General features: G+C 39.8%; 2 protein-coding genes across 6 annotated transcripts; both read right to left on the reverse strand.

Moving 5' to 3' along the window:
• Positions 1-365: 365 nt before the first annotated feature.
• On the reverse strand, positions 366-2,917 carry LOC131520500 (zinc finger protein 135-like). Of its 2 annotated transcripts, none has more exons than XM_058744778.1 (3): positions 2,693-2,917; positions 1,836-1,948; positions 366-1,543 (listed from the first exon to the last, which is right to left on the reverse strand). In XM_058744778.1, exon 3 carries the CDS (start codon positions 1,507-1,509, stop codon positions 421-423), a length of 1,089 nt encoding a protein of 362 aa, XP_058600761.1. In that variant the 5' UTR covers positions 1,510-1,543; positions 1,836-1,948; positions 2,693-2,917; the 3' UTR covers positions 366-420. The 2 variants fall into 2 exon arrangements, with proteins under 2 accessions (XP_058600761.1, XP_058600759.1); XM_058744776.1 differs by having other exon boundaries at positions 368-1,543; positions 1,718-1,948.
• A 1,060-nt stretch (positions 2,918-3,977) lies between these two features.
• LOC131520355 (NACHT, LRR and PYD domains-containing protein 3-like) lies at positions 3,978-25,526 on the reverse strand. 4 transcript variants are annotated; one of them, XM_058744533.1, is made up of 7 exons: positions 25,401-25,526; positions 24,887-25,067; positions 19,601-21,376; positions 19,068-19,238; positions 7,563-7,736; positions 6,676-6,854; positions 3,978-5,566 (listed from the first exon to the last, which is right to left on the reverse strand). In XM_058744533.1, coding segments are annotated over exons 2-7 (2,352 nt in total). In that variant the 5' UTR covers positions 24,937-25,067; positions 25,401-25,526; the 3' UTR covers positions 3,978-5,564. The 4 variants fall into 4 exon arrangements, 3 of the variants coding, with proteins under 3 accessions (XP_058600516.1, XP_058600515.1, XP_058600514.1); XM_058744532.1 differs by lacking the exon at positions 25,401-25,526 and having other exon boundaries at positions 24,887-25,260; XM_058744531.1 differs by lacking the exons at positions 24,887-25,067; positions 25,401-25,526 and adding an exon at positions 21,482-24,036.
• Between the last annotated feature and the right edge of the window lie 643 nt (positions 25,527-26,169).

Consider the following 26,169-nt stretch of genomic DNA (forward strand, 5'->3'; position numbering starts at 1 on the left):
CAAGAAGATTTATTTATTATGTATTCCAAGACCGATCCTCTCACTTCTTCTATTCCTTCAGTGTGATAAATGTAATGTTTTTGAACCCCCATTATGGTCTCCTCGAAACAGATGAAAGGTTTGTGTCTTTATTTAGCTCATCTTTTTGTGTTCTCATTTTTAGTTTGAACATCATATTAATTATTATCAGACTAAAATTAAGGTTGCAAATACAGATTTTCGTTTTTCTTCACGTATTAACAAGGCCTTTTAAAGCATGTTATTGAATACATGCAAGAATAATAATAAAAAAATGTTTGATTTAAGTAATGCAATACTTTTGCTGCACCTCAAAATGAAAGAAAAAACAACTCATAGCAACAACATTTCATAGCAACTTTATTTGAACAACCATGTAAAAAAAAAAAAAAAAAAAGAACTTCAGAACTTCAGATTATTTGGTAGTGACCCATGTGTTTGTATGTGTTTGTTTAAGTGGCTTTTTTGAGTGAAACTCCTTCCACACTGCGTGCAGCTGAATGGTTTTTCTCCAGTGTGAATCCTGTGGTGCTGCTTCAAATGACTTGCTGCTGTAAAGCTCTTCCCACACTCAAAACACATGTGATCCCGCACAGCATTGTGGAGTTTTTGGTGCTGTTTCAAAGAGTCCAGCCGTGGAAAACTCTTTCCACACAAAGAGCATTTATGAAGCCTCTCATCCGTGTGCACCAACAGGTGGCTTTTTAGAAGTGATGACGATGTAAACGTTTTACCACACTGATCACAATTATATGGTTTTTCTCCAGAGTGAAGATTCATATGATAACGGAGACCTGACAACTGTATGAAGCTCTTCCCACACTGATGGCACGTGTGCGGCTTCTCTCCAGTGTGAATCCTCATGTGCTTGTTAAGGTGGATTTTCTCTCTGAAGCTATAACCACATTGAGAGCAGGTGAAGGGTCTTTCTGTAGTGTGAGTTTTCTGATGCTTTCGCAGATATTCAGGTGTAATGAAGGTCTTTTCACACTCAACACAAGCATGCTTTTTCTCAGAAGAATGGATCTTCTGGTGCTTCTTGCAGTTGGCCAGCCGTGAAAAACTCTTTCCACACACCGGACACAAGTACGGCCTCTCAACTGCGTGAACTGTCTGGTGTTTGTTGAGATAGGATGAGGATCTAAACTTCTTGCCACACTGATCACAGCTGAGTGTCTCTTCATGACAGCGCAGATGACGACTGAGATGAATCTTTTGTGAAAAACTCTTTCCACACTGACGACATGAGTAAGGTTTCTCTCCAGTGTGTATTCTTATGTGTCTGTTAAGGTGGCTTTTTAGTGTAAAACTCTTTCCACATTGAGGGCATTTGTGAAGCTTCTCACCTTTATGAATTAGTTGGTGCTTTTTAAAGCTTCCTTTTAGTGTGAAACTCTTTCCACACTCAGGGCAAGTAAAAGGTTTGTTGGTCTTTGTAGCTCTTCTGTTTTGTGATAAATTCTTTTTTGTGATCATGGTTCTTGATGTCATTCAGCTCTTGACTGCGCTTGGTCGTCCATTTGGTCTAAAATAAACATATTATGTAGTTAGGTTCAGCTAAAAAAATCAGGAGAAAGCAACAGTCAAGTATTTGTGAGCATCAAGGATCAGATCTTAGTTCTACCATTTTCCTGTTAAAGCAAAGTTACCTTAATATTTCTCAGTTATCAATAATAAAAAATTAAGAAAGGACACCAACCTCTTTGTTTTTCAGTATTTCATGTATCTTACTGCATGGATTTAAAAAAAAAATCATGTCCTCGCTCTCCTTTTTGAATCTTTTCCATAGTATCTCACACACATTTCATTTGTCACACCTGGAGTTTGATGATCAAATATTCCCAGCATTTACTGGTGAACTGACGTTGGAGTCTGTGGCTTCACTGCAGGTGTGAACTGATGTGTGGCAAACAGGCTAAAAGCACTTGATCTGTGAAATAAATAAATAAAATAATTAATTAAAATACAGTATTTTTGTAAGGTTATATATTAGTAGCATTTATAAGCCTATTTGGATAAATATGTCTGCAATAAATAAATACATAAAATTATTAGTATTATTATTATCCACATTGTGTTCCAAAAAGTTTAATATTTAAATGTTACATTATAAACTGACTTTAGTCCACAGTTGTAAAACAGAACAGTTTAAAATCATTAGATAAATATATTTATAAAGATAAATATCGATAATAATAAATAAAAAAGCACAAATTTAAACAGATCAGATAATTAATGGTCTGCAGGAACACACATTTTCACTACTCTACACTTATTTTTCCTGTAAATGTAAAAGAATCTTTAAAAATCTACTGTTCTTATAAAAAAAATATAATTTATTGCGTAAATCTGTTTGTCCAACAACAAACATTTTATTAAAACGCATATTTTACTTTTACAAAGATTGCGTTAATACTGACGCGCACGTTTGGAGTTTTCTTACTGCTATGATAAACTTTTTCGAAATGGTCAAACGCGCATGGCGTTAAATTCATAGTATTTACAGAATACAGAGTAAAATATAAGAGTTGCGTTGGTGAATGAATCTCTGGGCGTACAACGGTAGAAGGGTCCGTAAATCAAAACATGATGCTATAACAGAACTAACGTTAGCGGGCTGTGGACTCAACGGCATGTGATACTGCGACATTCACCAGACGAGCAGAAGACTTACCTGCATCTGGCGTTTTGGTTTTCTAGAATCGACGACGTGTGTCTCCATACAGCATCCCTCGACGATGCTCCGTAATTTTAACTCGATTCAGTCATAATATACGATTTCAGTTACTATCAGCGACCATCTTCATCCGCTCAAACTCTCAGCACTGCACTCGTTCGCCTCGAGACGCGTTTGGGGCGTGGTTATGTATCGCCCCGCCCACAACACTATCATTGGCTCAGTCGTCTTCCATATGTATTAGTAGTTTGTGTAGGTCAGTTCATGGATTAATGTGCAACTGAGTTGTTTATATCGTTTAAAGGCTTAGTTCACCCAAAAATGAAAATTCTGTCATTAATCTGATACTACCACGATCAAGGCACAGAAACGTAGCAAAGAAATCGGTAAAATAGTCCACGTGACATCAGGGGTTCAACCGCAATTTTACAAAGTAGCAAGAATACTTTCTGTGCACAAAGAAAACAATAATAACATAATTTATGCAACAATTCTGCTCAACGAGGAACAGTCTTCCGCCATTTTGGAGAGTATCCCAGAACAGTAGAAAGTGCATGCATGCTGAACGTAAACAATGCTGATTGTGTTGATTCAGGGTTGCCAACTTAGCAATTTTGTTGCTAAATTTAGCAACTTTTTCTTCAAAAAGCACATAGCAACAAATTTAGCTGTTTTTAAAATTTATTTGGCCACTTTTAGCAAATTTTGGTAAGTGACTCAAACGATAAAAAGCACACATTTTCCATCTAAATTACACAAGAGGAAACGAAAGATGTATACACATCACCGGAATTATACGTTAGATGCTATTCAGTTTAATAATAATAATAATTTAATAATTTTTAATTTATGATGCACCTCGTGAGTAGCTTGTACCTGTGATTGTTGATCAGTTAGTAGACTGTAAGAAAAATATCTAGAAAAATGGAAAAGCTTCTAGTAATTTTCCAGGACATTATACGTTATTCATTGTAACCCTGTAACCAGAAAAACACAAAATACTATGCTTAAAATGGAGGTAAAAGCCTGTAAAAAATCAATACGGAAAATTCCTTCATATTTAGATTGATGCCCTGTTTTTACAGTCTTTTCTTAGAGTGTAGTGTAACAGAGTTATATATAGAGAGAGAGAGAGAGAGAGAGAGTGTCTCCACTTGCAAATAATGATCTGTTAAATCACATAGCAAAATGATTGGATGAGAAAGGGAAAAGAGTTTCCTATTGGCTGGCTGGTTCTTTATGCTGTGTACGCCCCTGTCGCGTCAGTCAGTTCATGTGAAAGGCCAGCGGTAAGTTGTGTGTTTGGTAGCTCCGTAATTCCATCTGTTATTATCTATGAAGTGTGTGATATATCATGAGAAACAGCATATATTCGATATCAAGAAAAGTGCTAGACATTGGTGAAGAGAGTGAAAGACAAGGAGTGTCGAAAATGCTGGAAGTTATCAACGCACTCTGTGTTATCCTGTTTTCTCAGTGAATAAATGGGCTGAGAGAAGAATTCTTGAATCACGAGCTTTATTCATCCACAACACAAGGCAGGGAAGAGAAAAGATCAGTTACAGTAGCACACTAACTAACTGTTAATACACTGCTTAAAACTATAATTGTTCAGTATGTGTAGTTTGTTTACAAGCTAATTAAAAAAAACTTAAATTGTAATTGTCCAAAAATGTGTAAGTCTTCAATAATTAAATGCTGTATTTAAAAAAAATACAGTTATATTTTAATATCATATGTTACCCTGGACCACAGAACCAGTCTTTTTTTGAAATTGAGACTTATACATTATCTGAAATCTGAATAAATAAGCTTTCCATTGATGTATGGTTTGTTAGGATCGGACCATATTTGGCCGAGATACAACTATTTGAAAATCTGGAATCTGAGGGTGCAAAAAAATACAAATATTGAGAAAATCGCCTTTAAAGTTGTCCAGATGAAGTTCTTGGCAATGCATATTACTAATTAAAAATGAAGTTTTTATATATTTACAGTAAGAAATTTACAAAATATCTTTATGGAACATGATCTTTACTTTAACATTATCATTGAGTCAAAATTACATTTAAAAAAAGATCTTATGTAATTAGGAAAATTCATAAAAATATCACAATGAAAAAATAATGATGCATATAATATAAAGTGTGTATTTAATATAAAGTGTGTATTTAAGTGCGACTGACTGTCTCATCACTGCTTTCTGATGTTGGCTTCAGAAATGTCATCAAGAGGAATATGATTCAACATTAGTATTAAACTGAAAACAATTAGTAATTAACTGTGTTCAGAGACAGAAGCCAGTCTCTGAAGAAACCAGCAAAATAATACAGTATAAAACAAAAGATTTAAGTGTAAACTTTAATAGATCAAGTAGCTAAATAATACAAAAGTTTTACATGTATGTACTGATAAGCGAAGTTTGATTTAAATATTACGTGGGGCCTCATAAAATTATTTGCATAATGTTTCTCTCCCTCTGCTGGTAGACACATTTACAACATCTATCTCTTCTTTAATCAGGCTCTTGATTTTCTCAAAGTAAAACTTTTAAACCTTTCTTGAGTTTACAGCTACATTGTAATCAATAGTGAATCTTAATCGATTCTGACTCGCTAATGGTGCTTTCAGCACTGATTTTCATGGGGCATTGCTGAGTCTTAAATGATACAGTGAGTTTAGGTCCTTTAATAATCATTGTGGAACCTGTAATTTAAAAGAACAGACCCACATAATGATATAAACAAGATTGCAGTGTGATCTCTGTGTCTTGAGTCTCTGTTGATTGTGTGACTGTGTGTCTCTGTAGCAGCTCCTTATTCACCATCAGCTGATCCTGAGAAAACTGGACTGACGTCTAAATACTGAGTCCTACAATAAAACACACAGACAGTCACATATGAGACATTACTGCGGTCACATCACATCAGCAAAAAACACAGTCAGAGATATTATCATATTCATATTCAGTGGTGTAAAGTATTTTAGTTACTGTACTTAGCATCTTTTTGGCTGCTTTGTAGTTTTACTGAGTATCAAAGACAATTGCAACTTTTACTCTCTTGACTACATTTTTGAATAAGTATCTGTACTCTTTACTACACTGCATTTGTGATTACTAATGCAATTATTTTATTTAAAGTTACACCTAACTTTTTTTTCTGCAGCAGTTTATTTCTGCTACAAAAGAAGTGATAATACAGGGCATTGAAGGTATATATCTTGTGCGTTTTACCTCAAACTTGTCAACAAGGCTACTTTACACAAATGCAAGTGAATTACCAGCCAGCTGTGAATCGATGGTGTTTCATATAAGAGATGAGGACATTGCTAAGACCTTTTGAAGGACATTGGTTTACTTATGCCCTTTTTGAGCACTTGAGCTCAACTGAGACTTCAGTGGTTGTAGATGTTTAAGAGGCTATTGTGTCAAACTTGATTTATTGTAAATTTGAGGTGTTCATTTTTAGAAAATACACACATGATTACTTTCCTCACAAATCAACTGTCTCTTGTTTTTCATGGGCATGTCTCTAGATGTTGAGGATTAGTGCATCTTTAAGCCTACTCTAAGGCCTGGTTTCACAGACAGGGCTTAGATTAAGCCAGGATAGTTCATATTTCAATTAGGACATTTAGGACTAGTTGAAATGTTGCTGAAATGTATCTGTACTTTTACTCAAGTATGTTTTTCAGGTATTCTTTACACCTCTGATTCATGAATGAAACACTGACCATATGTTAATAACAGCAAATGATCAACAACTCTCTCTTGATCACTTATACACAGAGACATTGTAAGAGATAAAAATATATTTATAGATCAGACACATCACAGAATTAATCTCTGATGAACACAGTTTAAAGTACAGAGACTAAAGTGGAGCTGAATTATTAACATATATTCTCAGATTACACAAATATTAGGCCTATTACTGAATTTGGGTCAATTTAAAAGCTTTAAATAAAAATACACTCACAGTAGTATAATCTCTCCAGTTTATAATGTGGATCATCCTTCAGATCAGAGAGAACTTTCACTTCTGATTTCTGTAGTTTATTCTCGTATAGATCCAGAAATCTCAGGTGTGAAGGGTTTGATTTCAGAGCTGAAGCCAGAGCAGCACAACCTTCACCTGTGACGCCACAATAACTCAACCTGTAGAAAGCAATAACATAATGTGAATTGTAGTTGAAGTGTCTGTAGTTTGTTATTGACTCTGTACTCAGAGCTGGAGAGGAGATATAATGACAAGCACTGCCACATACTGCTGCTGATAGAATGAGATTTATGCATGTTGATGATCAACGGTGCTGTTTGAAACTGTCATGTGCTTCATGCCTGAACAGACACACAAAGCTAAATGTCATATCGTTTCATAGTGATATAACGGACGGATCTGTCTGGAGAAACAGTCACTTGCACCTCTAATAAACATCTGGACCTTTGCTTCACAGATCCCACATGTTCCCCATTACACATCATTTATTAACTCTTGTGAACAGGACAGAAATGCCTTGCAAGTCACAGTGACTCTGGCTAAGTAAATCGCATATTAGTGTCTGAACATTCAGGTTAATCTTTAGGACATCTGCTCATGGGATTTCATAACAAGTAGAAAATAAGAGGAAAATAAGATTGTACTTAGAGATGGGCATTAATCAAACTACAAGAAGCAACTGAAGCTCCAGTAAATGTTTGGTGGGTCAAAAACAGGGGCAGCAGGTCATGTGATGTGATGGAAATGAATGAAATGAACTTCATCTTCAGTAATCAGAGCTATTTTGTGCTGATATTAAGAAATGACATTAAAGCTCACATTTTCCTGAGGACAAAGATGTGAGACTATCAGAAAGATGATCTTACCAGAGTCTCTCCAGTTTACAGTCAGGATTTTTAAGTCCAGCACAAAGAAGCTTCACTCCCATATCTTGTAGTTTATTCTCAATCAGATCCAGTTCTCTCAGGTGTGAGGGGTTTGATCTCAGAGCTGAAGCCAGAGCAGCACAACCTTCTTCTGTGATACCACAATTCTTCAACCTGTAGAGAACAATGACACACTCTTCACTGCCTCAGATCAGTTTAGCAGTGAATCCATTATTAAAGAGAAAAGTATATACATCGGAAGATGGCGCCTATGTGGAATTCGGCATGCCGTCTGCTGTGTGTGTCCTACGTGTTATCTGTTCTTGTCTTGTTTTCATCACTGCTCGTACACCGAGTCAGCTCGCTTCGTGTGTATGAGCGCGAGTTCCTGCTCAGTCTTAGAAAGTCGGATGGGGTGGCTTCTAGTTGGCACTCAGGCGGCCATAAAACATGCGATCCCCCGTACTTGGCGTGTGCCGTGGAGGACTGGTGCGGGCTCCTGGATTGTTTCCGATACCGAAGGAAACGTAGCAGGAGACGAGGCAAGAGAGGAGGAGCGCTGGTGAGACTGAGGACTGCACGTGCGTGTGCCTGCTGGTCTGGCCAGTCATGAAAGTTTAGTGGTGGATGACCTCGACTCAGCGTTCCAGGTTCTCTCACCGCGTCTCTGGGATGTAAGGTACACTGAGATGGTTGTGGTTGTTCCCCCTTGTAGGGAAGTGTCATCGGGATTTAAAATTATTCAACGGCATTCAAAGAAGAGGGGGGTTAATCCTAATATCCTTCGTTCCTTGGAATATGTGCCTCCAACTCATCGTAATGAGGCTTCAGGCGATTTGGTTGTAAAGATGGCCTTGATAAATATCAGGTCTTTAACTAATAAAACATTTTTGTTTTAAATGTAAGCCTGTTTCTGAGGTAATGTTTGGGAGTTTTGAAGTGCAAGTTTTTAAAGTGGATTTGACTAGGCCTGTGATTTTTGCGCTTGTATACAGACCTCCAAAATATAACAAAGATTTTATTTGGGAATTTTCTGAATTTTTATCGTGCTGTGATAGCCTTGTCATCCTTGGTGACTTTAATATTCATCTTTGTTGTCCGGATAGGCCCCTAGTTCAGGATTTTCTATCTGTGTTGGTTTAACCTTTCTCAGTCAGTAGTCAGTTCTACTCCCGTACAAGGCCATACACTGGACTTGGTTTTATCTTGGGGTATTCCAGTGTGTGAGCTGGCAGTAGAAAACACTGGGATTTCAGATCATTACTTTATTACTTTTAACATGGTTTTTTCTATGATAACTCGAGGCAGTGAGTCAGCAGGTCGTCGTGTAAGGCCCATTAATGCTTTGACAGCCTCTGAGTTTTCAGAGGCTTTTAAATCCCAACCGCATTTGTGTGACACAGTTTTGCCCCTATTACGCTCTGATTTGGATATTCTGGTTGATAGTTTTAATTCAGAGTGGTATTCTGGACTCCATAGCCCCTTTTAAAAAGGTGAAATCAAAAATGGTTTCACAGCCCTGGCTCAATGCAGAGAGCCGCTTACTTAGGCAGAAATGGAGACAGGCAGAGAGGAGATGGAAAAGAGACAAGCTTCAAGTCTCCTATGAGATACTGTTGCATACCTACCAACAGTTTGTTAAATCTGCCAAGGCACATTATTTTTCAGCTCTAATCTCACAGAATCATCATTGTCCGAGAGTGCTATTTCGCACAATAAATACAGCCCTGAATACTGTAGGTTCAGTTGCTTTTGACAGCTCTGAAAAAGCCTGTGAAAGTTTTGCACACTTTTTTGTGGATAAGATCAGTACTATTAGAGCCAATATTTCAATCTCTGCTTCAAATCCTGATGGACTCATATCTCGGCCTGACTCCTGTATTTCTGCTCATTTTTCTATGTTTGAGCCCGTTTCTCTGTCTGAGTTGTTAGTAGTTGTTCAGCATCTCAAGCCATCTTATTGTTCATTAGATGTTATTCCACCTCGTTTATTAACTCAGATTTGGGATGTGGTGGGTTTTATGATCCTGTCCATAATAAATCAGAGTCTTTCAAAGGGTGTTGTTCCATCATATTTTAAACATGCTTTGGTGCAGCCTCTTTTGAAAAAACCCACTTTAGATTCCTCAGTGCTAAATAATTACAGACCGATTTCAAAACTGCCTTTTCTGGCTAAGTTATTGGAGAAGGTGGTTCTTAATCAACTTTCTACTTTTTTAAATGGAAACAAAATTTTTTATAAATTTCAGTCGGGCTTCAGGTCTCAACATAGCACTGAAACTGCCCTTCTCAAAGTGTCTAATGATTTGTTGTTATCTGTAGACGCTGGGAATTGCGCTGTTTTGGTGCTTCTGGATCTTAGCGCAGCGTTTGACACCGTGGATCATGCGATTCTTCTTGATTGTTTGCAGGAGTGGCGGGTGGGATTGAGGGGGTTGCGTTTAAGTGGTTTTCATCCTATCTACATGGAAGATCCTTTGCGGTGGAGCTTGGAAGCTTTATATCATCTCCACAGTCTATTTTCTCGGGGGTTCCACAGGGCTCATGTCTGGGTCCTGTGTTGTTTTCTCTATATATGCTCCCTTTGGGTATAATTTGTTAAAAATGTAATGTGGATTATCATTGTTATGCTGATGACATCCAACTGTATGTGCCATGAAGATGTAACAATGATCCCAATATATCAATTTTGTCAGAGTGTTTGGATGAAATAAGGGCTTGGATGGCTTCTAGTTTCCTGCAGCTCAATCATCTTTGCCCCTTAGCCAATAATATCAACACACAAGTAAGAAATCTTGGTGTAACCTTTGACTCGGAGTTGAAGTTTGATAGACAAGTCAGTGCTGTTGTTAAAGGAAGCTTTTTTCAATTGCGTATGATTGCCAAATTGAAGAGAATACTGTCTTTTGATGACATGGAAACCGTGATTCATGCTTTTATTTCATCCAGGTTGGATTATTGCAACTCGCTATATTTAGGGTTGTCTAAGAATCTGCTTTCACGTCTGCAGCTAGACTGTTGACTGGCACAAGGAAGTGGTCCAGCATTTCTCCAGTGCTGGCTGCGCTGCATTGGCTTCCTGTTGATTTTAGAATCCAGTATAAAGTTTTGATAATGGTTTTTAAAGGATTGCATGGCCTTGCTCCAGAATACATTTCATGTTTGTTGCAGCACCACTATGTTACCAGACCTTTAAAATCATCTCAGAGTTTTCTTTTACATGTTCCAAGATCACGGTTGAAAACCCAAAGGTGATCGAGCCTTTTCTGTGGCAGCCCCACGTCTGTGGAATAGCCTTCCATTGGTCATTAGATCTTGTCACTCATTAGACTGTTTTAAATCAATGTTGAAAACACACCTCTACTCTGTGGCATATAGCTGCCCCTAGCTGTTTGGACATTGGTCAGTGATGTATATTGTAGTGTTTTGTGTCTGTTTTTGATTAATTTTTATATGTAAAGCGCTTTGGTCAACTGGAGTTGTTTTAAATGTGCTATATAAATAAATGTTGATTGATTTGATTGATTGATTGAAGAGAAAAGTATAAACTTAAAGCACGAATCCATATGTTTGATGGACCATTGGACTAAAGTCTAAAATGTCACAGAGCGCAAAACATGGTCGTAAAACATCTAAAGTCTCAGTAAAGAAAGATAAAAATTCCTTTATTTCACTATGTGTGCATTTTCATGCAAAATGTCCATCTTATTATGAAATCTGTTTTATTAATGACACTATTATTCTCTACATAGCCGAATTTCACACTGCTATTTAAGACTATACTAATATGTATGGAGTAGTTTTGTGTGTGTACAGGTTTCTTCATCACCGAAGATAGTAAATTCTTAGATCACCTAGTGAGATATTATTCTTACGCCAGTTTCACACCGCAAGCGTGAGCGGCGCGTGAGCAGCGTGTATTTTTTTTTCGCCGCCCATGTTAACAAACGAGTGCATTCACACCGGGAGCAGGAGCAGCGCGTGAGCGTCAAACAGGAGCGTCGCGTGATCAGCGCTGCAGCGATGGTTACAAAAACAGAGCTTAATCACAAGTAATTTACATAAAGCATATTGACAGCTTCTATAAGAAATGGAGATTATGGGTAAAATTATTTATTATTAAAAAGAAAGTATAAACAGCACTTTCTATATTTGAGTATGACTGAAACAACATGATAGGAGCTGTTTTTGTTGTTTACCATTTACAAGCGAATCCCCAAGACTTCAAAACTTTCAAGTTTATAACTGACCAACTTCTAAAAACAAATTTATAGTTGTTTTTGTAAAGAAATATGTCGCTTTGGAGCCGCTGCTTTGACGCTGAACAAACGCTTCCAGTGTGAATACTCTGCAGTGACGCTGTAGTTTGTAACGCGGGCCAGAGAGTGAGTCTACCCGGAGAAAAATAGCAGGTTGGGGGAAAAGAATGCAAACTCGAGGCAGTCGGCTAGTTGTTCCGCGAGCCTTTATAGTAGTTTCGTCATCGTCTTCCACACACGTAAAAGAGCGAGCACAAACAGAAACAAAACACTCTGGTTCCGTCACAAACAAAGGGGTAAACATGTTAATGCAATACACAGCGGTAGAGCGACCATCTCTCTTCACCGCTTACTCTCTCTGTATGTGTGCGCTTACAACACCATACGTGCATACGTACCGTAAGAATATACAACAACAGAAGTTCTCTTAAAGGCACATTAACATTTGTATTTTAGGAACAGTATTTTAGTGGCTGTTACAAGTTACGCTGATGTGACGCTGCCGCGAAGCTCACGCTTGCGGTGTGAAACCGTCATTAGTGTGAATAGTGGCATATACAGTCAAGTCCATAAATATTGGGATATCGACACAATTCTAACATTTTTGGCTCTATACACCACCACAATGGATTTCAAATGAAACGAACAAGATGTGCTTTAACTGCAGACTGTCAGCTTTAATTTGAGGATATTTACATCCAAATCAGGTGAACAGTGTAGAAATTACAACAGTTTGCATATGTGCCTCCCACTTGTTAAGGGACCAAAAGTAATGGGACAATTGGCTTCTCAGCTGTTCCATGGCCAGGTGTGTGTGTTATTCCCTCATTATCCCAATTACAATGAGCAGATAAAAGGTCCAGAGTTCATTTCAAGTGTGCTATTTGCATTTGGAATCTGTTGCTGTCAACTGTCAAGATGAGATCCAAAAAGCTGTCACTATCAGTGAAGCAAGCCATCATTAGGCTGAAAAAACAAATCAAACCCATCAGAGAGATAGCAAAAATATTAGGCGTGGCCAAAACAACTGTTTGGAACATTCTTAAAAAGAAGGAACGCACCGGTGAGCTCAGCAACACCAAAAGACCCGGAAGACCACGGAAAACAACTGTGGTGGATGACCAAAGAATTCTTTCCCTGGTGAAGAAAACACCCTTCAACAACAGTTGGACAGATCAAGAACACTCCCCAGGAGGTAGGTGTATGTGTGTCAAAGTCAACAATCAAGAGAAGACTTCACCAGAGTGAATACAGAGGGTTCACCACAAGATGTAAACCATTGGTGAGCCTCAAAAACAAGAAGGCCAGATTAGAGTTTGCCAAACGACATCTAAAAAAGCCTTCACAGTTCTGGAATAACATCCTATGGACAGATGAGACCAAGATCAACTTGTACCAGAGTGATGGGAAGAGAAGAGTATGGAGAAAGAAAGGAACTGCTCATGATCCTAAGCATACCACCTCATCAGTGAAGCATGGTGGTGGTAGTGTCATGGCGTGGGCATGTATGGCTGCCAGTGGAACTGGTTCTCTTGTATTTATTGATGATGTGACTGCTGACAAAAGCAGCAGGATGAATTCTCAAGTGTTTCGGGCAATATTATCTGCTCATATTCAGCCAAATGCTTCAGAACTCATTGGATGGCGCTTCACAGTGCAGATGGACAATGACCCAAAGCATACTGCAAAAGCAACCAAAGAGTTTTTGAAGGGAAAGAAGTGGACTGTTATGCAATGGCCAAGTCAATCACCTGACCTGAATCCGATTGAGCATGCATTTCACTTGCTGAAGACAAAACTGAAGGGAAAATGCCCCAAGAACAAGCAGGAACTGAAGACGGTTGCAGTTGAGGCCTGGCAGAGCATCACCAGGGATGAAACCCAGCGTCTGGTGATGTCTATGCGTTCCAGACTTCAGGCTGTAATTGACTGCAAAGGATTTGCAACCAAGTATTAAAAAGTGAAAGTTTGATTTATGATTATTCTGTCCCATTACTTTTGGTCCCTTAACAAGTGGGAGGCACATATGCAAACTGTTGTAATTCCTACACCGTTCACCTGATAAATACCCTCAAATTAAAGCTGACAGTCTGCAGTTAAAGCACATCTTGTTCGTTTCATTTGAAATCCATTGTGGTGGTGTATAGAGCCAAAAATGTTAGAATTGTGTCGATGTCCCAATATTTATGGACCTGACTGTACTACTTAAATCTCAGTGTATTGCAGTACATACAAAACAGCGGGAGAAGGCGATTAGTCACCAGAAGAGACAGACGGCAGCGCGTAAGTGTTTTAATACTTGTTCTTAGCTCTGTTGTTTAAATTAATTACTTGCTGCTAGGAAAGAATAGTTCGTTTCCTACCTATTTCTATTCTGCTTTTTCGTTGTGGTTTATATTTTTGATTGCACTTACTGGTCATTATAATAACTGCCCTTTAGCTGAAACTCCTTTCCTGCACTTAAGTGCGAAGTGTTAGTTTTGATTTGAGCCATTGCCCTGCGATTGGCTGGTGGTTGTGCTAATTAAAAGCGACCACAGCTTTTTTTTTTCACTCTAGACTGTGTATTTGTTTGAGGTGTGTGCGCTGACGCGGAAGCGTCTGCGGAAGCGTTCAGCCGTCGTGTTCAGCCTCCTCGTGTGAAGACCGAGGAGTGTAAAGACCTGCGACTTTTTCCTGTGCGACTTGAACCGAGCAACGACACCGAGCTACACACTTAAGTATCTTTTTTTCCTTCCTCACTCTGCTCTCCTATCCTCTTTCCTTCTACCTCTATCATGTGTCTCCAAAACATTCCGGTTCTCAGCCACGCTCTAACATCACTCGCAGACGGCAACGTAATCCTGCTAACCTACGCCCTATCTCTACATCTTCCACTACACCTCTGGCTTTCTCTGTGGGTCTCTGGAATTGTCAGTCAGCCGTCAACAAAGCTGACTTCATTTCTGCCTTTTCTTTAAAATCCACTCTCAGCATCTTGGGCTTGACTGAGACCTGGATTCGTCCAGAAGACTCAGCAACCCCAGCTGCTCTCTCTACTAATTTCTATTTCTCTCATACTTCGCGTCAAGTTAGTCGGGGTGGGGGTACTGGCCTGCTCGTTTCACACAATTGGAAATACTCAACCCACTCTACCCTTTGCAATTACAACTCATTTGAATGTCATGCCATTACTGTATCAGCTCCGATAAAACTCCAGATTGTGGTAATCTACCGTCCCCCTGGACAAATTCTAGCCACCTTCCTAGAGGAGCTGGACGGATTGTTGTCCTCTTTTGTGGAGGATGACACTCCACTCTTAGTCTTTGGTGATTTCAACATTCACCTAGACAAGCCTTATGCTACAGACTTCCACTCACTCCTAGCTTCATTTGATCTCAATCGCCTTACCACTACTAGCACGCACAAATCAGGCAACCAACTTGATTTAATTTACACACGCAATTGTACTGCAGATAACATTCTGGTACAACCGCTACATATCTCGGACCATTTCTTCATTACATTTACACTACATTTTGCTACCCATGTGCCACCAACCCCCCTACCGGTTTCTTTTAGACGAAACCTGCGCTCCCTTTCTCCTTCCCATCTTTCCTCTGTAGTATCCTCCTCTCTTCCCTCATCTACCCATTTCTCACCTCTGGATGTAAACGCAGCTACTGAAACTTTATGCTCTACCTTAACTTCTTGTCTAGATGACATTTGTCCTCTCTCCTCTAGGTCAGCACGGACTGCCCCTTCTAACCCCTGGTTATCTGATGTTCTTCGTGAACATCGGACTAAACTCAGAGCGGCAGAGAAAATGGCACAAATCAAACAACCCGTCGGACCTGAGTAGGTATCAGTCTCTGCTCTCATCTTTCTCTGCTGATGTCCACACTGCCAAATCCTCACATTTCCACAACAAGATCAACAGCGCTCCAGACATGCGTAATCTCTTCAGAACATTTAATTCTCCCTCTGTCCCCTCCACCACCTCCCACCACTTCTATTACAGCTGATGATTTTGCTACTTTTTTTACAGACAAAACTAGATCGATCAGTGATCAGTTCTCACCTCCACGCACACAGGACCCCCAACCAACCACATCCACTGCTAAACCTCCCATCTTCTCCTTCTGTCCCCTGACGGAGGCTGAAGTATCCAAACTTCTCCTCTCCAACCATCCTACAACATGTCCTCTTGACCCAATCCCTCACACCTTCTGCAAGCAATCTCTCCCACGCTCTTACCGACACTCACACACATCATCAACACATCCCTCCTCACAGGCATCTTCCCCACTGTGTTCAAGCAGGCTCGGGTAACCCCACTGCTCAAAAAACCTACATTAAACACTTCTCTTATAGAAAACTATAGACCTGTCTCTCTCCTTCCATTCATAGCGAAAACACTTGAACGTGTTGTCTTCAACCAGGTCTCATTGTTTCTTTCACAGAACAACAAACTGGACGCTAAACAGTCAGGTTTCAGGAGTGGCCATTCAACTGAGACTGCACTTCTCTCGGTCACTGAAGCCCTGCGAATTGCAAAAGCCCATTCCAAATCATCAGTCCTCATTCTGCTGGATCTATCTGCCGCGTTTGACACTGTCAATCATCAGATACTCCTCCACTCTCTCATCACTGGGCATCGCTGGAATTCCACTTCGCTGGTTTGAATCCTATCTCACTGGTAGGTCTTTCAGGGTGGCCTGGGGAGGGGAGGTATCCAAAGCACATACACTGGTCACTGGGGTTCCTCAGGGATCGGTTCTTGGACCCCTCCTCTTCTCCACATACACTACATCACTGGGTCCCATCATACAGGCACATGGATTCTCCTACCACTGCTATGCTGATGACACACAGCTCTATCTCTCTTTTCAACCAGATGATCCAACGGTAGCTGCAAGGATCTCAGGTTGCCTGGCAGACATCTCGACATGGATGAAAGAACATCACCTCCAGCTCAACCTGGCAAAGACTGAGCTTCTTGTCTTTCCCGCCGCTCCGACTCTACAGCATGACTTCACGATCCAGTTAGGTTCATCAACAATTACCCCATCAACTTCGGTCAGAAATCTTGGTGTAATCTTTGATGACCAGCTGACCTTCAAAGACCACATTGCAAAGACTGCTTGATCTTGCAGGTTTGCACTACACAACATCAGAAAGATCAGGCCCTTTCTGACGGAGCATGCTGCACAACTTCTTGTCCAGGCCCTTGTCATTTCTAGGCTGGACTACTGCAATGCTCTTCTGGCTGGACTTCCATCAAACACAGTCAAACCTCTACAAATGATTCAGAATGCGGCGGCACGACTGGTCTTCAAGGAACCCAAAAGAGCCCATGTTACACCTCTCTTTATCTCATTGCATTGGCTACCAATCGCAGCTCGCATCAAGTTCAAGACACTGATGCTTGCTCATAGAACAACCACAGGCTCAGCACCCGCCTACATGCACTCACTATTAAGAATCTACATCCCCTCCAGAAGTCTGAGATCTGCTAGTGAGCGACGCCTCGTGGTACCATCACAAAGAGGCTCAAAATCACTCTCCAGAACATTCTCGTTCACCATTCCTTGCTGGTGGAATGATCTTCCCACCCATATTCGGAGTACTGGATCCCTGTCAATCTTCAAACAACAGCTGAAAACTCATCTCTTTCGACACTACTTCACTTCAACCTACACATAAAAAAAAAAAAAAACTCTTTCTCCTTATTTATTCCTTCCCTTGCTAGCTTGTACTTATTTAAACAATGCCTGAGACTTGGTGTTACAAGCACTTCGTTTGTCGGATTGCCTCTTCAAGATGATTCGCTTCATGTGTTCCCCAAATTGTAAGTCGCTTTGGATAAAAGCGTCTGCAAAATGACTAAATGTAAATGTAAAAACCTATTCAGAGTATATTATTACATTTATTAAAATCATAGATGGATGGGATCTTAAAGTGGTCCTGTAATGCTTCACTTTTTCAACTTTAGTTAGTGTACAATGTTGCTGTTAGAGAATAAAAAAAGATTAGCAAGGTTACAAAGCTCAAAGTCCACTGTAAAGGGAGATTTCTTTAACAGAAAATACGCTTCTTCCAGATATTGTGGAGTCACAATGTCATAATCAAGCATGGAAGCTTATTACACCCAAAAAAACAAATCAAGACTTCGTAAAAGGGCATGAAAGGACCCCTTTATGGCCAATTCACACTGCACAAACTGACGCCAACCAATGACAACAGACATGTTCTCTAGGTTTTGTTGGCTCATTGTTGGTGTCTGTTGCCACTGGCGTTTGTCTGGTTGTGGAATGCCTGAGAAGTGACATACCGTAATCTTGTGATTGTCAGCGTTGGTCGGCATCTGTCAGTACAGTCTGAATTTGCCTACTTGTTGCTATTCCTTAAAGCTCTCCCCTGTGTACACAATAAGTGCATTGTATCAAATGATTAATCTAGATGCAAGTACAGTACTTAAGGCTACATAATATAAAGTGGGCACACTGTCCCACTTATCTGACTGGTCCCACATTATTTTAAGGTTCAATTCTCGCTATTAATAAACCATAAACCACGACTGTAGAATATGGGCTTTTTTTTTTTTACAGTTTTTATTTTTTATTTTTAGTAAAAGGGCAGGGCACATTAGTAATAGGCTATTCAGCTATAGTCGGGTGAACAACATGAGTACACTTTGCTTATTACACACAGGGACACGCAGCAGCACACAAACATACCAAATATTAAAAATGAAAGGATTACAATGTAAAAGATTATTGTGTACGCTTTAAGCTTGTGCATGAGCAGATCCGTTTCCTCTCTGGAGAAGCATTAAGTCTGCACTCGCAAATTCCGCCATGTAAATAGCGAATCCACCATTGTGCAAGCACAACTGGCTTTTATAGGGAATGGGGGATGAGACTCTGATTGGTTTATTGCACGTTACGCCCAAAACACACCCATGACTCAATAAGAGAAAAGGTACAACCTTTTTGGACCATGTGCCTGGCGCACAGATCTTTTTTCCATAGTTAAACTAGCAAAAGTGGATTCAGACAAGCCCTAAGTGCACCTGCGCCAGACCATGCACTTAGATCGTCAAAATAGGGTTCCTAGTCTGACTTGTCGTTGCATTTTCTGACTTTTGTTTTTAGATTTGCCATTGCGTTTGTAATTTGTTATTTTGTTTATGGATTTTTTTCTTTTCTTTTTTTTCTGTTTTGCACTTCACATACACTTTACATTGTGTCATCTATGATCTTACCACAGTTTCTCCAGTTTACAGCGAGGATCCTGTAGAACATCAAAGACAAGTTTCACTGAATTTCCTAGTTTATTTCCAGACAGATCCAGTTCTCTCAGGTGTGAGGGGTTTGATCTCAGAGCTGAAGTCAGAGCAGCACAACCTTCATCTGTGATACCACAATATCTCAACCTGTAGAGAACAATGACACACTCTTCACTCTCAGATCATAACAGTTTGGCAGTGAATCCATTATTAAAGAGAAAATACAAACTTAAAGCACAAATCAACATGTTTGATGCAGTATCGAACTGAGGTCTAAGAGTGCAAAACATGAGTCTCATTTAAGAAAGATAAATAATATAACTTTGTTGCACAGTGTCTGTGGTTAAAATATTTAAATTCCATTATTCACATAAAAAAAAATTTAAGTGACAAACCTGAATTATTCATAATTTCTCTGATTTAGAATCTTATGGTGTATCACTGATTAGAAAACTCTTGATTTTTCTTAATGCTTTAACATTGAAGTGATTATCCTCAGTGATACTTACTGAACTGATCTGGATTCTTTAATCACAGGCAGCAGCTTCTGAAAAACTTTCAGTTTCCTGGTTTCATTATTTGCTTCAACAAATTTATTCATATTAAACTCATCCAGCTTCTTCTCTGATGTCAATAATACAAAAACTACAGCTGACCACTGAGATGAAGAGAGTTTAGCTTTATTTATTGATCCAGATTTCAGATACTGTTGTATTTCCTCCATTAGTGAATGATCACCCAGTTCATTCAGACAGTGGAACAGATTGATGGATTTCTCTGGAGAGTCAATGGTCCTGATCTTCATCTTGATGTACTCAGCTGTTTCCTCACTGGTGTCAGAGCTGCTGCTTCTCTGTATCATTAGTCCTTGTAGGAGAATCTGATGAGACTCCACTGACAGACCCAGAAGAAACCGCAGGAAAAGATCCAGATGCCCAGTTTTACTCTGTAGCATCTCATTCAAAGCTCTCTGATGTAGGTCTGATAAAGTATACTTTAAAAAAATTGAGAGGTCAGAGGACAAACTAGAAAAGGTCTGTGAGCAGTTCTTTATAAAAAAGAGGTGCACATATAGAGCTGCTAGATGTTCCTGAACGCTCAGATGAACAAAGCAGAAGACTTTCCCCTGATACAAGCCAAGCTCCTCTCTGAAGATCTGAGTGCACAATCCTGAGTACACTGATGCTTCTGTCACATCAATGCCACACTCTCTCAGGTCTTCCTCATAGAAGATCAGGTTGCCTTTCACAAGCTGCTGAAAAGCCAGTTTCCCCAGTCTGAGGATCATGTCTTCATCCGTCACATTCTTCTCATAGTCCTTCTCATGTTTGATGTTGGTCTGAAGGATCAGGAAGTGTGTGTACATTTGAGTGAGAGTCTTGGGAATCTCTCCACTCTCTGCTCGACTCAACATCTTCTCCAGAACAGCGGCTGAGATCCAGCAGAACACTGGGATGTGGCACATGATGAAGAGGCTCCTTGATGACTTCAGGTGTGAGATGATCCTATCGGCCAGACTCTGATCACCGATTCTCTTCCTGAAGTATTCCTCCTTCTGTGGATCATTGAAGCCTCGTACCTCTGTCACTCGATGGACACACTCAGAGGGGACGAGATCAGCTGCTGCTGGTCTGGAGGTGATCCAGATGAGAGCAGAGGGAAGCAGATTCCCCGCAATGAGGTTCGTCAGCAGCACGTCCACTGATTTCTTTTTGTTTGCATCCCGTAGAGTATCATTAGTTTTAAACTGTAAGGGAAGACGACACTCGTCCAGACCATCAAAGATGAACAACACTTTATATTTGTCACTGGATATTTCCATTTCTTTTGTTTCAGGGAAAAAGACATGAAGAAGATCTGAAAGACTGAGTGTTTTGTCCTTCATCAGATTGAGTTCTCTGAAAGGAAGTGGAAATATGAGCTGGACGTCCTGATTCTGTTTCCCTTCAGCCCAGTCCAGGATGAACTTCTGCACAGAGACTGTTTTTCCAATGCCAGCGACTCCCTTTATCAGCACAGTTCTGATGGGTTTGTCTCGTCCAGGTAAAGGTCTAAAGATGTCACTGCATTTGATCGGTGTGTCCTCTGTTGCTGCTCTCCTGGATTGTGTCTCAATCTGTCTTACCTCATGTTCATTACTGATCTCTCCACTCTCACTCTCTGTGATGTAGAGCTCTGTGTAGATATCATTCAGGAGTGTTGGGTTTCCCTGCTTTGCTGTTCCCTCATACAGACACTCAAACTTCTTCATCAGATTTGATCTAAATGTGTTGAAGACTTCATGACTGTAAAATTAAAATACCACATTATTACATTAGTTAATAAGCATAGTGTTTTTTTTGTGTGTCCTGAATCATTATCAAATCATGTCATTTACAGAAATGCTATACCCAAGATCAGTCTGTGTATCTCCACTGTTAAAATTAACTGGCCAAAGCATAGACCCGTCACTCATAGAAACACAGCTGGGCTCTGGTTCTGATCTCTTCTGATGAACTAAATTATAATAGAAACAGATTAAAACAAATAATTTGAACTACTGTTTTCAGCAAATTACATGTTAATCTATCCATTAATTACACTTTAAAGAGTACTTTGTGATTATTTCATATACACTATATTACAATCTAAACTAATCTGAGTGCTTTCAATTATGTGTTTTTATGATGGAGCAACACTAAAAAAAAATAAAACTTTAGATGAAAGAGCACTTCACGGTAAATGTAAAGTCCTTTCACAGAGGTGTCTCTGTATATATGCAAAACATATGATATCATAACAAATCACAAAAATAAAATAACTAAAAATAATACAACAAGACGTTATTGTCTGTCACGAAACAGATAACAAAACACAGGTAAGTGTCACGTGTTGGTTTCTGTTTAGTTCCTGTCTGGCCTTATTTGGTATTTCCTGTTCTTGTTTTGTTTCGTTCAGTCTGATCACCTGCGTTGAATTAATCATCTCGTTTGTTTCCCTGTCCTTATAAGCCTTCAGTTTCTTTCTGTTCTTCGTCCTGGATTAATGTTATTTTAGTGGAATACGTGTATTTATGCTTATTAAAAACTCCTTTCGTCAAATCCTCCTCTGTGCGGCTATCTCTACAACCACGTTCCGTGACAGAATCCAGGACCCAAAAGAAAAGGACGGATAATGGAGATTGCGGCGTGCTTTGCCATCTTGGCCTGCAGAGATCTCCCGCTGTTGGAGTTTGCGAGAGAGTTCAGCGGGCTCGCCGTAAGGACGGGGCTAGATGACGCAACACTCAACTCTCTGTTCTGGATCGGGACCAACTACCATCACCCCACGGACCACCCAGACACCACCGGACTCAGCTGGAGGGAAGGGATCCTCCGGTATCTGGAGAGCCCTGATCCAGAACCAGCCCGCCATCCAGACCGTCAGCTGTTCCCCAGTCAAGCCTGTCAGCCGCCACTGACTCAAGCCCATCGTCGTCCGCGGCTCACTCAAGCCCACCGTCCACTGCACATGTGCCCCTAGGAATACTGGTGGAGTACGAGGGGATGTTATTGGCTCCAGCCCCAGAGCTCCCTCCAGAATCGTCTCCGGTGTCTCCTGTGGCCGTAGTGGCCGGGCCAAGGCCATGGAGGCAGATCCGCCATGGCCGCCCGAGCCTCCTGATCCGCCATGGCTCCTGGGTCTGCCTGAACCGCCCTGGAGGCCTCCTCTGTGTCCCCGTCCTGCACCAGCCTCCAGATCTGTCACGTGTTGGTTTCTGTTTGGTTCCCATCTGGCCTTATTTGGTATTTCCTGTTCTTGTTTTTATACACCTTTATTTAACCAGGAAAAGACTCACTGAGATTAAAATCTCTTTTCCAGGAGTGTCCTGGCCAAAATAGGCAGCCGAGTTTGCATATACAAATAAACGACATAGTTACAACAAACATTGCAAACCAACATATAACAAGTTAAAAACAATTACACATTGTTAAGTTGCTCTCTAGATTACATAGTAAAGACTTAAAATAATTATAAGACACCAAGTTTTGTAACTTCATCTCCTTTTGGAGAAGGTTCCAATCTGAAGTGGCAGCATATTTAAAAGAGGTTTTACCAAGCTCAGTTCTGACGAAGGGCACACAAAGATTATAATTTAAGTTTTGTTAATTATCGTTCAGTCTGATCACCTGTGTTGAATTAATCATCTCGTTTGCTTCTTTGTTTCACTGTCCTTATAAGCCTTCAGTTTCTTTCTGTTCTTTGTCCTGGATTGTTATTTTAATGGAATACATGTGATGCTTATTAAAAACCCTCCTTAAAAAACCTCATTAAATCCTCCTTCGTGCGGCTCTCTCTACAACCATGTTCCGTGACAGTAAGAGAGTACTTCAGGTTTATTGAAGCTGGGATCAGAACTGGAAATCAGGAAAGTTCTGAAGTCAACATAACATAACGGAGAAACTTGGAAAGCAAACAGTCTTTCTTTATCCATAGGTAACTTAAACTAAAGGAGGCTTCGTAGACATCAGACACACACTCAGGTGAACAAAGTCTTTTAGAATAGTTTGTTGGACTTATCTCATAATAACTTGGTTTAATATAATTCTGTGCCGATGCTTCGGAGCGTGTGTCGAGAAATCACATCAGCTTTGAAGTGCGTATCGAGGCTTGTATGACGTCACTGATGAGCAATGATGTCATTGATGACGTCCGAAGCCTCGCTTGGCCTGACTGGTTCAGGAAGCGGTTTGAATTCACAGTCCTCTGCCCTGTTAAACCCAGCCACTTTCCAGTTTTAGGCTAATAATATTGCCCCTCCTGCCTATTATGAGCAAAGACTTGATTTACACACATTTGATAGCCCCATTCATTTCAAGCCAATATGTATATTAAACAGTTATGTTATATTATGTTATACAATCATTATATAGGTGTGGTGTCGCCAACTGTCCTGTGGGTGGCACTAGTGGGATGTTTTAGTAACGAGGAGAATAGTTTTGGAAGTAAAGAGGATGTGCTCATAAGGTGTCTTGCGTTTGTCTAAGACATAACAATAGGCTACCACTAGAAAATACACATTATATTCATATAAATAGATTAGTCTATGTGGAAATTGATTTTTTTTTCTTCACATTTATTTCTAAGCCTTAACTAACTGGCGCAAAATACAGTGCATAACAGATCACATCAGGTCATCTGAAATGTATCCGCTTGTTTTACACTCTTTGGCAACCAGGTAGTATTGTGAGCAAATGAAGCCCCGAGAAATGAACGCTTTTGTGAACCATTTGGCTGAAAAGCTTCAATGTTAAGATATTGATTCAGGTGAGTGGCGCAGGTGAGGCATAGCGAAGTGTATCCCACAACAACATAGTAAATACCAACGACGAAACCAGACAATAAAGGAGCGAAAGGTGACTGCTTTTATATGGCAGGTAATGAGGTGAACGGCAGGTGTGTTGATTGGGGATCAGGTGCAGGTGTGAAGCAGGAGGGATGCTGGGAAATGCGAGTCCTTAATGTGGTTTAGTGACTGGGCTGTGACAGTTACTGTACCTTCTAAAAATATTACTGATACTATTCTGACAACATAACATGCCACATTGTAATCATATTTTTACAAAAAAAAAAAAAGGTTAACACCTGAGATTAGTCTGTAAATCTCCACTAAAATCTATTATAATATCCACAGACACACAGCTGGGCTCTGGTTCTGATCTCTTCGAATAGATTTAATCCTTTATGACATTTTAATTTAAAAAAATAATAATAATAATAATTTATGAGGAGGCTTTAAACCCGATCTAATTATTAAGAATTAAATTATTAAGTACCTGCATTCTGGAGAAAAATCCTCATCTCTGGATGTTTGTGTGTCATCCATAATTAAACAGAATCTGATCACCACTGACTTTGGATGGAAATGGCAAACAAACGCACTAATTCAGATGAACGGATCCTGAGAGTCGGAAAAACAGGATCAAATGATGTGGCGTTCACTCCACAAATCAAATGCTGAAACAAACCACAGACAACACCGATGAGACCACGTTCATTTGATTAAAACATAATCAAACAACTAATCAAATAGCCTAATACGTTCTTCAGGAAAAGTATGCGGAAATCACTTGTAAAGCGCCCTCAGTATCGGGACAAATTCAACCGGAATGAGCATGCCCTATTATTTTGGACTTTGGACGGACACTTGCGTGTGCTGTAGCCTAGTAATGAAACCGTTCGGAACACACTTGGAGAAGGGAGCAGAGCATTAAACACTAACGCATTTTCTCGCCCGTCAGAGAGGATGTGTTAAAGATCCACTGCAGCGTTATTCTATTTGTGTCTTACCTGACTGAATAATCACAGGCATTCACTGACAGCCTAATATTAAGATATAGAAACTTCATCTAGTGACGACCGCTAGAGGGCGGCGAAGCCCCATTAATATTTTAATTAGCCTACGTTCTCCGCAGTTTTACTTATTAAATAAAATCATGCAACCGTATTAAACAAATTAATACGTTCGCTACTCTCCAAAGCTAAAGGAAAACATCTCTGTAAATGTTGCACATTTCAAAGCTACTTAATTCATTCGTTTGTTTGTCCTTCTCATTTGACTGACTGTGCAGCTGATTGAGAGCTGAGATTTATAAGGTTCCTCTCCAGCATGTTTGCATGTGTGTATGGAGTCAATTTAATGCCGAATATATATATGCAAAAGAAAATAAAGTTTTGCAAAAGAAAATAAGTTTTGCAAAGAAAAATAAAGAATTGCAAAAGAAAATGAAGTATTGCAAAAAGAAAATAAGTTTTGCAAAAAGAAAATAAGTTTTGTAAATAAAAATAAAGAATTGCAAAATAGATAAATAAAACAGAGCAAAAGCAATGATTTTGCAATACATATTTTCCATGGCCATATCTACTAATTTATTTGCAATGCAGCTTTTATTTTGCGTTTCAGTCAAGTTTGAGCTTGCGATACCGTTTTCCCTTTGCGCTTCACGTTTCTGCGCGTCTCACTTTGTGGCGCTGTTTTGACATGGGGGTGGAGTCAGGGGACGGGGGCGTGTCCAACAGGCCTGGGCATGCCTCCCTGGAAGTGACATCATCGGCCCGA

The sequence above is a fragment of the Onychostoma macrolepis genome, chromosome 15 (genome assembly GCF_012432095.1).
Source record: "Onychostoma macrolepis isolate SWU-2019 chromosome 15, ASM1243209v1, whole genome shotgun sequence".
NCBI classification, from domain to species: domain Eukaryota; kingdom Metazoa; phylum Chordata; class Actinopteri; order Cypriniformes; family Cyprinidae; genus Onychostoma; species Onychostoma macrolepis.

What these genes read in the sequence shown, in the direction of transcription:
- LOC131520500 (XM_058744778.1), bottom strand. Translation starts at nt 1,509, where the DNA reads ATGACATCAAGAACCATGATCACAAAAAAGAATTTATCACAAAACAGA.
- LOC131520355 (XM_058744531.1), bottom strand. Translation starts at nt 21,546, where the DNA reads ATGAGTGACGGGTCTATGCTTTGGCCAGTTAATTTTAACAGTGGAGAT. An exon ending in GATACACAGACTGATCTTGG is followed by an intron (nt 21,377 to 21,481) that starts GTATAGCATTTC and finishes TTAATTTTACAG; the next exon opens with TCATGAAGTCTTCAACACAT. An exon ending in AAAGAATCCAGATCAGTTCA is followed by an intron (nt 19,239 to 19,600) that starts GTAAGTATCACT and finishes TGTTCTCTACAG; the next exon opens with GTTGAGATATTGTGGTATCA.